The sequence below is a fragment of the Lissotriton helveticus genome, chromosome 2_1 (assembly GCF_964261635.1).
Source record: "Lissotriton helveticus chromosome 2_1, aLisHel1.1, whole genome shotgun sequence".
In the NCBI taxonomy this organism is placed as follows: domain Eukaryota; kingdom Metazoa; phylum Chordata; class Amphibia; order Caudata; family Salamandridae; genus Lissotriton; species Lissotriton helveticus.
The window spans coordinates 447820278-447833626 of NC_136059.1; the positions used below are offsets into that span (position 1 = coordinate 447820278).

The 13349-nt window shown below is 43.7% G+C and overlaps 1 protein-coding gene across 1 annotated transcript in view; it reads right to left on the reverse strand.

Annotated features, from left to right (window-relative positions):
- LOC144818040 (chondroitin sulfate proteoglycan 4-like) overlaps nt 1-13349 on the reverse strand; it is a 538246-nt gene that overhangs the window by 383223 nt on the left and 141674 nt on the right. Inside the window, exon 4 of the mRNA XM_078675076.1 lies at nt 6364-6834. Coding sequence (XP_078531202.1) covers nt 6364-6834 — 471 coding nt within the window. The remainder of the gene's footprint in view (nt 1-6363; nt 6835-13349) is intronic.

Below are 13349 nucleotides of genomic sequence, written 5' to 3' on the forward strand. Positions count from 1 at the left end.
TTATAAGTGTTTAGCCAGAGCTATTGACTTTGCCCATGTCTTTAAGCAGTGCTGTAGAGAAGCGTGGATGCTGTGCAGCATGCTTAAAAGTTATAATAAAAAAGTGTCAGAAGAATTGGTTACTTAGCCGGAGCACATTCTCAGAGATATTTATTATAAAACGCGTGCACCCCCCCCGGCCAGTCATCGTGTGAATACTAAACTACAGAGATCAAGATACAGCCCTAAGAAAAGCATGTGAGCTGGGAACTCTTCAACAAGAGGGATCGGAAATATCTCTCTTCCCCGACTTCAAATTGCAAGTGCAGGAAGCGCGACAGCTCTTTATTCCTGTGAAAAAGAAGTTCCGAGACTTGCATCTGGAGTACAGCATGCTTTATTCAGCTAAGTTACGGCTCAAAATGGATGGTAAGGTCCACTTCTTCACTGACCCCAAAGCTGTCTTGCGTGCCGTGAAAGACAGAGAACAGCGCTTGAAACGTCGGAGTTCGCTGACCGCCTCTGTCACATACAGAGGTTCCTCAGGCAATCGTGAAGAGCAGGAACCTGAAGAATGACTACGCGGCCTATAGTGTGATGACTAACTCATGAAGTAACACGAGACACTATGAGTAATTAACACAGAGCGCTGTATTGGGGTGGTAATCACTGCCAAGTTAGGGCACGAATCGAGTGCATAGATTGAAGTTGACCTGATGGACACTCCTGTGTCCAAAAACTGATTGACTGATACAGGCACGCCTGTTAGGGAGCTCGGTCAGGTTGCACCTCACAGTGATACCTGCTTAAGCTGTATGCAAATGGGAGAGTGGACATGGAGGTGCAGAGAGGTAACATAGATGGCAACATCTACCCCCAAGTGTATCACACAATCACCATTACTTTTTCTGGGATTTTTGTTTGTGTTAAGGGAACCAGGAGGGACAGGGGCAATGCTTATAGCTTATAGCCGCGACTGTTGTGGGTTTTCGTGGCGTGGGAGGAAATGTTCATTTTCCTTGTGAGGAGGAATGTTTTGACGAAGGTTTATCACGTTGTTTCCGCACAGTATATACTGCAGGCATAGGGTTCCATCCTTTACAGTTGGTACACACAGTGAATGGCCTCTGAGGGTGCGAAGTCACGGGTTACCCAAATCATGACATGGATTGTCGGTGGCCTTAATGACAATAGGAAGGTTAGAAGAATTTGTGCCTACTTGAAGAGACACTCTGTGCCCATCGCAATTTTGCAGGAGACACATCTCGCCCCAGAACGCAGCAGGGAGGTACAACGTAATTACAGGGAGCATACTACTCAGCAGATTTGACCTCTCACACCAGGGGGGTCCTAATATGGATTGATAAAAAGGCAGAGTGGAAATGACAGGCCTGTGCAGTGACCCGCAGGGCGTGTTTGCAATAGCCCTCTGTGAAAAGGGAGATTTGAAGTTCATATTAGTGGGAATATGGCCCGAATTATGATGATCCCCAATTCTACAATTCACTGGCGGGTAAATTGGTACAATGGAGGGGCGTCCCACAGATCTTGGAGGGAACTTTAATTGTGAGTTGGTTCTACCTTAGATGGGTCTCAGGCCCGCAAAGACGTCCAGTGGCAGCCGCAGTAGCCATACAGGACATAATGCATACAGAAGGACTCATAGATATCTGGAGACATAGATCTCCAGCTGCACAGAGTTACACACATTATTCCTCCGTCTATGATACTCACACTCCTATAGATTTCTGGCTGATATCTGGGGACTAGATCCAAGGGTAATCACCTGCGCGCATCTTCCATGTACATATTCAGACCACTCCCCGGTTCAACTACCACTACATTATAATGCACCACAAACTCCAGCGCTCATGTGGCGGTTCCCTCCGTATTCACTGTTAGGCACAATATTCAAAGAAGGGTTAGCAACTGCAATAGAAGATTTATTTTCCAATAACATGGGCTCATTACAATCATTCACCACAGTTTAGGAAACATTTAAAGTATATGTTAGGGGGTTGGTGATCTCCACACATGCGGGAGTGCTACGCTCCATCCGAGGAAGGTTGGAACTCTTGGAACGGGCAATAGGACACATAGAACGGGAACTGACCGGGATCAAGACTGCCCAAACTACTGCGAGCCTTAGGCACAAACTGGTGGAATTCAGGACACTGCCAATGAGGAAATCAAACATATGGGGAAACATGAAACAGCACGCAGTTATGGTGACGGGATCGACCAGGTGCTACATTGGCAGGGTTATTGAGGCCCAACTAGATAAAATGGTGGGCACAACGGAGGAGAATGGGAGTCCCTTGAGCACCACTGAAGAGATTGCAACACATTTCCACGCTTATTACCAGAGGTTGTATACTTCCCAAATCCCAACAGAAAGCAATGTGCTAGAGGAATATCTGTCGAACATTAAAATGCCTTGGCTAGTAAATGAACACAGGGAACATTTAATGGGGCCATTGAAATCCGATGAGATACGAGTCACGTTGGTTAGGATGGCAGCAGGGAAAGCCCCGGGAGCAGATGGTCTTTTGGTGGCTTTTTACAAAACTTTTCAAGATATACTGATCCCTTATCTCAAACTGCTCTACGAAATAATGGCAGAGTCAGGCATCATGCCGCCCTCTTTGTGTGAAGCTGTCTTTGTCACATTACTAAAACCAGGAAAATTGTCCAGTAACTGCTCCTCATACAGACCCTTATTCCTGCTTAATGTGGACGCAAAGATCTATGCTAAAATTTTAGCAAACCGGCTGGCCCCACTATTACCCTTCATCATTCGTCTAGAGCAGGCGGGCTTTGTCCCCAGCCGTAACCTATCCCAAAATATGAGAACACTGTTTGGTGTAGTGCAGAGACTGAATCCAGAGGTAAAGGCTGCAGCAGTATTTCTCGGTGCCGAGAAAGCTTTCGACTCTGTTGAGTGGGGCTTCATGTTCGCAGTGTTGCGCAGGATAGGAGTCGGAGACATATTCCTTCGATTAGTATCAGTGCTATACACATCGCCCACTGCCAGAGTACGGATCGGGGATATAGTCTCACAATCATTCAATATCACACGGGGAACGCGACAGGGCTGCTAGCTATTGCCGCTCATGTACGCGATAGTTGCTGAACTATTGGCTTGTGCCATCCGTGAGTATCACACACACACACACACACACACACACACACACACACACACACACAGGGCTAGGATTTCCTGAGTACACGCTTAATATCTCTGCTTATGCAGATGACAGCGTACTATACATTTATGATCCAGAGGTAAATTTGTCCTCTACACTACGAGAGGTCATCTAGTTTGCTGGTCATTTTGGTGTTCGAGTAAAATGAGATAAATCCATCATATTCCCACTCACCCCTGCCACCAAGAAACCCATCATCCCGCTGCGCTGGACCACGGATGCAGTGTGATATTTGGGAATTCAATTTCACCCTGACCCAGGATAAGTAATTCGGGAAAATTATGGTAGGGCAACGCAACGACTAACTGAAAATGTTCATAAATGGATCAGGCTCCCGCTTTCACTAATTGGGAGAATTGCAATTATGAAAATGGTGATCCTACCAAGATTCTTATTTTTATTCCAAAATATACTCATTCTCCTACCCAAACACTTATTTTAAGTTTGGCCCACACAACTGATACTGCTGGCTTGGGCCGGCAAACAACCCCGAATATGTTGCGACTCCCTTACTCTACCCTACGAGTTGGGTGGGTTGGGAGCCCCATATTTATAAAAGTATTACAGAGCCGCTAATAGTACATTTGCCCATTAATGGATACATGGGTCGTAGGACATACCTTTTTTATATTTTGAAAAAAATGCGGCGGATTTGCTTTCACTACCCCAACACCTAACGTGTCAGACCTCCAGCCTATTTCAGGTCTTTGACTCCCTGGCGGTCACTAAGCAGGCAGGGCACTTCTTGTACTCTTCGGAAATGCCAATCCATTGGGGTTTATGGTTCTCGTTGGGCCAAGTTGTGGGGGCAAGGTAGGCTCTACAAACTATAGGAATCACTAAAATGGGGGACTTTTTCAAAGATGGCGCACTAGTATCCTGGGAGGCCTTGCAACGGCCGGATGTGCAGCCGGTAGGCACAGCACTATTTCACTTCTTTAGGGGCCAGACATGTGGCACGCCCTTCTAAGCGAGGACATGCTAGAACCGCACGCTATTGTGACATTTACAACACTCATCAAGGTTGAGGAGGCCCTTAAGCTAATCACAACATTTTACACTAGCCAACAAGACACTTGTCGGTCTGAAGTCCTCAGAGTTAGACAGCATTGGCAGCGACATCTGGGCACTCCGTTGAGTGACAAAGAGTGGCAGTATTGTTGTTCCCGAACCCTGCTCAGTCTCTCTCAATGGAAGGCATAGACTTATCCACTAAGTTTTTGCACAGGGCGTACCGCACCCCTGAGCGCCAGTTTAGACGCGGGCTCTCAGAGACCTCCAGCTGCCAAAGATGTGGGAAGGAAGATGCGAGATTCTAGCACTTAGCTTGGCAGTGCTCCGGGATACAGGCATTCTGGGGCAAAGTGTTTCAGGAGCTGGAAATCATTGTCAGTGCTGACTTGGAGCCGGACCCTAGAATGGCACTCCTGTGGTGGGATCTCTCAGTAGGTAAGACAGTGTGTCCGTTGCTAGCCATTGGACTTCTCCTGGCAAAGCGGCGGGTGGTATTGAGCTGGATGGGCGGTCCACTGCCACCGATTAAAGAACGGCATGCTGACATGTTGTATTGCAACACACAAGCTGATATATACAACAAGTTACTCCCTCCCCGAAGCCGTCCCAGGAATTATTGGGGACCATACCAAGCATACCTCTCAAAGCTGCAGATGTACTCTCAGACTCACATTCCACTACCAATGAGGCACCGTCGCAGGCGGTAGGAACATAGAAAAATAAGGAGTCAATAGATAAAGACACAACATTTCAGACTGGGCCAAGAATTGGGAGCTTGGTATTATCTGAGACACTGGCCAGTAGAGCAGAATGGTTAATCTGCGGTGGTTGTGAATATTCTTCATAGAGGTCATTGTACAAAAGGAATTCCTTAAATGCCTGAATCATGTCTACGAGTATTTATATTGATGTGTGTTCGGCTGCCTCAACGTGGTATAACTGTGTGTTCAGCTGTATGTATTATGTTTTATGATGAAACCAATAAAAATAATAATAGAAAAAAATAACAATAGTAAGATTATAAAAGAATGTACTAGGACACTTAGCAAGCCAGATTAGAAATTTAAGACAAAAACAATCAAAGTGTATACAAAGAGATACTTTTGGATGAAAGAGTAGTGAGATGAATGGAGATCCAACACATTAAATATAAATATAAGAAAATTACAACAAACGGAAGGGAAAGGGATTAAGAGAATTTTATTTGATATTGACTGAAAAAGGGTGCGCTTAAAGAAATCAGAATAAATAGGAAGCAATAAAGGATTAACAAACTAGACGTGAGCATCAGGAAAAGTTACTGAAGGATTAGCGTGGGATTAGCCAAATGAAAATAAGGAGTTGAGACTCAAATAAAGGGTAAAATAAAGAAATTCAAATGAAAAAGCTGCTGAGTTATAAAAGTTCACGAAGAGAACGTATATCAGTGCTTGTTAATTTCAGAAGCAAAGATATTTACAAAGTCAAGAATAAAGAGTTGATTCAGGACAGAAAACAAATATTGTGGCAGAGTAGAAAGTAATGTAATAGGATTCTGGCAGCAGATTACATTCGCTTCTAATGTTAAAACAACATATGAACAGTAAAGTGAAAAAAGGAAAGTAAAAGCACAGTTAATTTAAGAGGAAATAGATAATTTAATTTCCCAGAGGTAGTAGAAGTAAGATCAAGCTCTGGACACCAATGCCATCACAGTTTTGATCCATTTGTTCAAAGCTGACCGCCCAGAAGCCTCCTATTCAGCAGCCTCAAGGAGCTGAAAATATAGAAAGTTTACAGGGCTCAACAAACCCCGTTTACTTTTCTTTCCTGCTATTGTCATCATAACCCAGGAGTGGCAAGGTGGTGCCAGGAGAAACAAAAAGCAAGTTACTGGGAGCAACCACTACTCCAGGACTACTGCGGCTATTCCAACTACTGTAAATAGCAAAATTGAATTTTACGCAACACATTATGGCAATTCATGTATTATCTGTAAAATAGTTATATTTCCATAAGAAAAATTATCATAGGAAAAAACCCAATCCTCAGCATTCAATGGAAATGGCAACCGTGAAACCAGCAAAGTGAAATGTCTGGATATTATGCATCATTATTAATTGAATTAGACTCATGGAAAGGTTTTTTTTAACAGAAAACAACAAGATATTTGTAAGATAATTACCTCTTGGCTAGAAAAGAAATACAGTTTTCTTCCTGGAAATCGTGTATTTTCGATATGTCCATTTCTTGGCTCCACCAGTAAAATGAAGTTAGACTTGAGGCCTGCAAAATGCTTATTGGTGATCTTGAGGAAATCTTCAGTCAGTGCTTTGGAACCTCCTTCAATCACAGTAAAATTCTGGACTTCCAGTGGAATCAGTTTGGGAATTATGTCTACCAATATCTCAATGCCACTGACCTCGCGAACACCGTTAGTAACATCCAGAATAAAACTATCTTGCAGCTGGCCAGAAACAGTCTGTACATAATGTAAATTGCCATTGTTGATATCTTGCTGTGTGAAGCTGGGGATAGACTGCTGCTCTTTCCTGACGTATCCATCCGCTGATGGGAGCAAGCAGATGTATCCATATTTTGGAGGCGAAATCATGGAGTACACAATTTCCAGTGGAGAACAGTCCTCATGCACAACCTTAAATTGTCAAAGGAAAAAAACGGCATTAATATTGTTATTAAAGGGTCATTTTCGTAACACTACTGCATAGTTTAGAGACCAAAAACTAATTGGAGAACATCATTCTACATTTCATTGCATTAAGCTTAGAACAACAAAAAAGCCATGACCTGCCAGACTTTTTCCAATTAATCACTTTTAAATGAAGAGAAGGCATACATATCTATTTTAATTATTGCATATATAGTACATAACATGAAGCACAAGCATGGTTAGGAATTTGAGATGAGTGAAAAGATCTCACCTTCATGAAATCACCCAGGTCCATCGTGGTGCTCTACGTAACATACACCTTATGTTTTAAAATATTTTCTGTAACTGTGTCAGTGTCCACTCAGCTACGCTTATTGTGACGGATAAGCATTGCTAGTGCTCTTTCTCCGATGTAAGGAGGACCCAAAGGCTGACAGCAGGAGTAAGATGATAATAATATGCAGTGCATCTAGTTATGATTTTGTTACGTATATCATCAGTGGGGGTGTCTCTATTAATAATAAGCAACAAGCTATATGACTAGCACAAGAGACTTGCTTAGTTCAAAGCCATAGTACTGCCTACCCATTCATTGGACTCTTCTGTATCTCCAGACTGGACTGAAGACGGATTAGACTGAAGAGTCAGTAGGGTGGTGGTACAAACATGGAGAAGTAGGGCGTTTGTAGATCTTTCAGAAAGCGTCAATGTGGGGTGCACAGGTTGCTCACACCAGGGTGATAGCGCACGGGCAAAGAAGGCTCGCTTACAGGCTTTTGCTTTTGCCACCTTCTGCATTTTGATATGAATATGTGGCAAACTGTGTAAAAGCCTCCTAATATTGAGAATGTCTCTGCGAGGCAGTCTGATGGACATGGTTGCACAGCCTTTTAAATCATATAGCAGGATCTGGAAGTAAAGAAAGCCGGGACAGGAAGCCAATGGAGAGGCTATCATGCTGGGGTGACATGATGAAATTACCTTTTCTTGTGCATAGGACGGGCAACAATGCTCTGGCGGCTTTTGGTGGGCTGGGGTATCCAACTTTATGGGATACTAGGCGGGCCTGGATAGCATAACAGAACCTGTCAGCTAAACAAATGAAGATTATATCGAACCGATTTCCAGGTTTTCTTAGTTACCTGTTCCTTGAGGGGCAGGAAAGAATACATGGATTTGACACAACTTGTGAGGTAAGAAATACAGGTGCGTACCTTGGTCAGAAATATGGGGGCTTCAGATTTTCTGAAAATCACACTGGCATATCAGGTCAATCGTTATATGAGAAGCAGCACATGAGAGTAAGTAAGTAAAATCTTTATTCGGCGTTCATTTTCCATGAATTACCATAAAAGCATTTATACATTTTATATACATGCAATTTAACAATACTAATACATGTTCAGCTCATTTAGAAATTGTAAAAATATTGCTTAATCAAGACAATTTAATAGATATTATTCTAAAGATTAAGCCTTAGTTTAAAAATGCATTTTAAGAAAGTACTAACGACTTTGCATACATATTCTGAGCTTAAAAATTGTAAGCGCAACATAGCGGGACGGCATTTTCGAAGGCCTAGAGATCTCAACAGTGGGGTTAACCAAAGCCTTCGATGGGCGGAATAATATTTACAGAACAGTACGGTGTGCATTGTTGACTGTTCAGATAATTCATCACATGGGCAAGGCATTAAACTCTCTTCCCAGCTATTTCTATTTGGGAATGCTACGACCCTGTGGAAAATATTCAACCTGAATCTCGCTAATAGAAATCGTTCAAACTGCGAGTCTACGTAGGTTAAGTATGGTTCCATTTCCATGGTCGTCATGACCGCCAGAGAGTGCTGTACAGATGGTTTCTTAATCTCCACAGTGATACGTAATTCTTCAAAGTGACTCAACGCCTTTGCCTTGAGCTCTTTCTTAGGAATACCGACAATAGATTCCGGGTTATAATAATACTCGGCCATTCCTAGATCAGTGAGGAGGTTTTTAACATATGTTAACCAATCTATTTTGTCTGCGCCATCTAGAGTCATGCAGTCCGCAACAATAGCTTTAGTGAGAGAATTCTTTGTTGAAACCCATATCCTGCGCCAAAGAAGCACGGGTTCAATTTTGGCCAAGTCCTCAATGTGTAGTAGTCCCAGTTCTGCATGTGAGGCAAAAGTGGATACTCTTTTAGGGACTGACAGTAAAAATCTTACAAAGGTATTCCCCGCAACCTGTAGGGGTTTTGTGCGTTTGTGGCCCCATAAACCCGCCCCATAGAGTGCGATTGAATGGCACTTAGCTCTATAGATTTGGAGTAGTTCAACCGGGGGCTTTTTCCCTAATTTCTGTGCAAATTTAATAAGAGCAGCGATAGAGCGCAGAAGTTGGTGCTTGCGCGCTTCTATGGCTGCTCTCCAGTTGAGCTTCTCATCTATCATAATTCCCAAATAGGGATATTGGGAAGTGGATTCTAATTTTTCGTTATTTAAAAAGATGTTTTTTCCGTTTTTCCTAACCCGTCCAGCTACCATAACAAAAGTTTTCTTTATGTTTATAAGAAGGTCTAGATCGCTCATGAATTTTGCATAACTATTCAAGGATTTTTGTAACTCACGTGGGGTGCGTGCTATAATCACCGCGTCGTCTGCGTACAAGAGAGCGGGCACCAGTCGATCTTTTACACGGGGTAAGTCCAGTCCCCCCCGTAGCATCTCTACCTCAAGGCCATTGGTATAGAGGGAGAAGAGGAAGGGGGCAAGGACGCAAACCTGCCTGACGCCGCGCTCTACAGGAAAGGAATCTGACAATTCACCCCGTACTCCAAAACGCACCCTCGCGGAAGCGTTGGAGTAAAGTTCTCTGAGGAAAGTCACGAGAACCTCGTCCATTCCCATGTTGGTCAAGACTGACCAGAGTTTTGCATGACTGACGCAGTCAAAAGCGGCAGAGAGGTCGACATAAACCATGTACAACCTCTCGCGCTTTGCTGAGACATACTTTCCCATCAGTAAGGCCAGGTTCAGGGCTTGTTCCGTTGTTCCGTGGCCCTCTCGGAAACCATACTGGATATCCGAGAGGGTCCCGGTATCGTCTGCCCACTCCTGTAAACGCTGGAGAACCACTCTGCCCAGTACTTTCCCTAGTGAGTCCAGGAGGGAGATTGGATGATAACAAGTCACCTCCTCTCTATTTCCCTTCTTAAAGATGGGTACCAGAATTGATTGGGTCCAGGATGTGAGTAATCCGCACACCATTGCTGCGTCAAACACCCTTTTTATTATCGGGCCCAGAGATCTAATCTGAATTTGAAAAAATCAACTGGTACCCCGTCCGGGCCTGGGGCTTTTCCAATCTTACTGGCATTCAGTGCGTTTATTACCTCGTATAGTTTGACTGTCAGCGGGATTGGGAATGAATTATCCTCATTTATGCTATTATCTTTCCCACTAGCAGCTACTACTGGTGATTTGCCAAAAATCTTAGCGAAGTGATTTGTCCAGGTATGTCCCTCAATGGCTACATCAAGACTTGGCTGGTCTTTTGAATCCGTCAGGAAAGGGGCTTTAACCACTTTCCAAAATAGTTCGCTATTTTTGTTTAGTGAGCTTTCATGCAGCTGGTCCCATAAAGCCTTTTTTAGCTCTTCTTTTCTCACTTTACAGGCCGACTTATACGCTATTCTCAGATGCCTGACCTCCTCTTTATCTCTTGTTGATTGTGTTAATGCTCTCTTTAGCTTTTTATGGGCTCCTGAGCAATCATGGTTGAACCATCCTTTTCTTTTTTCCAAGGCCCCTTTCTGCTTCACAGTAAGGTGTTTATTTACTTTACCTAAGATCGTCTTAAAATGGGATAGGACTTCCTCATCAGATACCTCCATATCTAAGCACTTCAGAATTTCTGTTTGTGCTGTAATTACTACCTTATTTGTCAATTCGTTTGGATCAATCTGCCCCCACCCAAGCGTATAGCCGTTTATTTTTTTGAGCTTGATATTGTTCTGGGAGAGGGTAGAGATTAAAGTTTGGGCTGATAGCTGGGATTGGTCCAGAATTAAATCAAAGGTTAAAGCTGAGTGATCACTTAATGTATTAATTTTCACTCTAAAGTTCAGGGTCTTATTTACAAGGGTCGCTGTAGTGAGGATGTAATCAATTGTAGTTTCACTTCCCCTTCCGAGATAGGTGGGGTCCAGCTTCCCAAGTAAAGGGTTTGTTTGGTTTAATATTAGTAGATCCAAACTGGACATGGATTCGTTTAGGAAATCGCCCACCACTGAGTGACTAAAGTGGGTTATTTGCTCCTCGGTTCCATGCCCCATCCCACAGATATTACTATTTTGATTTTCGCAGGGGTGGAGATTAAAATCGCCTTCCCAAACGATGCTCGGTGGTTCTACCCCTGATTTTAATTTCGTGTCACTACTTAGTTTCTTGCGTAAAACCCCCAATATTTTTATTCTCTCGTTTTCCACTAGATTGTCATAGAGGTTGACGAGGAGAATAGTCCTCTTTGTCTTAAATACCAGTCTCAGGATCTGATAGTGGGTTTCTAGACTAATTGGAGTAACTACCAGGCCAGGTATAGTGTTCGATATGTAGGTTATCAGCCCGCTTTTAGCTCTCCCGTGGGTTCCTGCAATTCCTGCTGAGAAATAAGTTTTGTACCCTATCAAGTGCATTTCTTTTGTGAGCCAAGTTTCCTGTAAAGCTAAGACTTGAGTTTCATTGGCAAACTCTAAGAGACTTCCGTCCAGGATTTTTTCTCGGAGGCCTGCACAATTCCAAAACATAATTTGGATTTTTTCTCCTCTCGTGACGGAGACCTGGCTTCCATTTATCCTATTTAGCGTGTTTGGCACAGGTAGCTCTACCTCCCTATTATGCTCCTCCTGAACTAGAGTAGATGTAATGGTACTATTGATATTCCCCCTAGTTGGATTATCCCGCTCCCTCTCCGTTGGTTGGTTAAATTGAGTCACCTGACTGTGTTCTTCTGTGGTACGATTTTCGACCATAGTGTCTGGGGTGGTATCACCCGTTAGAGTGCCTTCTTTTATCATAGAACAGTCTTGGATCAAGGGAAGATTGCTATTAAGTCAATCCAATCCTTCTAAGCCACACAATGTTGAGAAGCGATTAAATGTTGGAATATTAAACTCGGGGAATGGTGTTTGGTAGTTGTTATTTAAATTACCCCAGTATGTCTGAGAGTGGAGTTGTTGCAGAGGTTGATTCAAGAAATGGTTCTGAATAGGTTGGTAGTCTACCTCTCTCCATTCCGGACGATATCTTCTTGTTTGGAAGTGTCTGGAATTATTTATCAATTCTCGTGGATAGAAGTAGCTAACGTAGTGTGTGGAGATAGTATCTCCGCCTATGGCCTCATACCAATCTCCCAGGGTTCTCACCACCCTATGGTCCTTAAAGTTGATGATTATCACGTCTCCCCTTTTGTCTTTTGGCCTTGAGCCCACCCACACCGCTCGCCTTACTGACAGGATTTCACCATTTACATGTGCAGGAAGGGGTCTATTCTGCTTCAACCAATAAATGGTTTTATTTTTTAGAGCGTGATAATTCTCTCTGGCCCCCTCTGCTAATTCTGGAACTCCTGTCAGGACAATTGTAAATGGAGCTGAATCCGGAGGTAAATCAACTGTCCTGCGTCTTGGTCTTTTTGAATATTGTGTTGAGTGGTCGCCCAAATCTCTGCTTGGTATGTTATTCGTGGGCGGATTAGATTTTATTGTTGGTATGGGAGGATTTGATTGTATAGAATTATTTGACACAGGGGGGGCTGGACCTGAAGACTGTGGTAGTGAGTCAATAATGTTACTATGTGGCACCAGGAGTGAATTAGCCATGGGAGGATGTAAGAGGGTGGTATCAGTAGTCGCCAAGCGAGTTCCCAAATTACATTGGGGAATTGGTGGGGTAAGATGTGGAATGGGAAAGGGTTTAGGCTCAAGAGGTCTATCTCGAGTAGTGGCCGATGGTTTCATGCTGCTCAATGTGGCTTCTAAAATGGTGAGCCTAATCTCCACTTTCTTTATGCTCTCGCTGATAGGCAAGAGCAAAGATCTAAGCAGGAATTCCAGGTTACCCAAAGGAGCGGCAGGGGGTACTACATTAGATGGATTAATCATGGGGGCTTCCTCGACCTCTTTCGAGGGGAGAACTGCGCACACCCACCATCGATTTATCGTGATTTGGGGCTGGTTTAAGGCCTTTCCCAAAATCACAATGTGAAATTTTCGTTTTAGCATGCCCTCCCCTCATTTTCCTTCTTCGCCTATTGGGGGGGGGGGGGGGGGGGGGGGGTGTACCTTCGCATCAGCAGATGTTTTTGACTTGCCCTTCCCAACTTTAGGTGCTTTAACCGATAGAATAGGTTGGGAGGTTAAGTCAATGGGCACTCTACTAGGGCTAGTTGAATCGGTAACCCTGGGGGCTTGCTCAATGGGTGGACAAGGGGGAGTAGTACGATTCCTCAGCAGAAGCG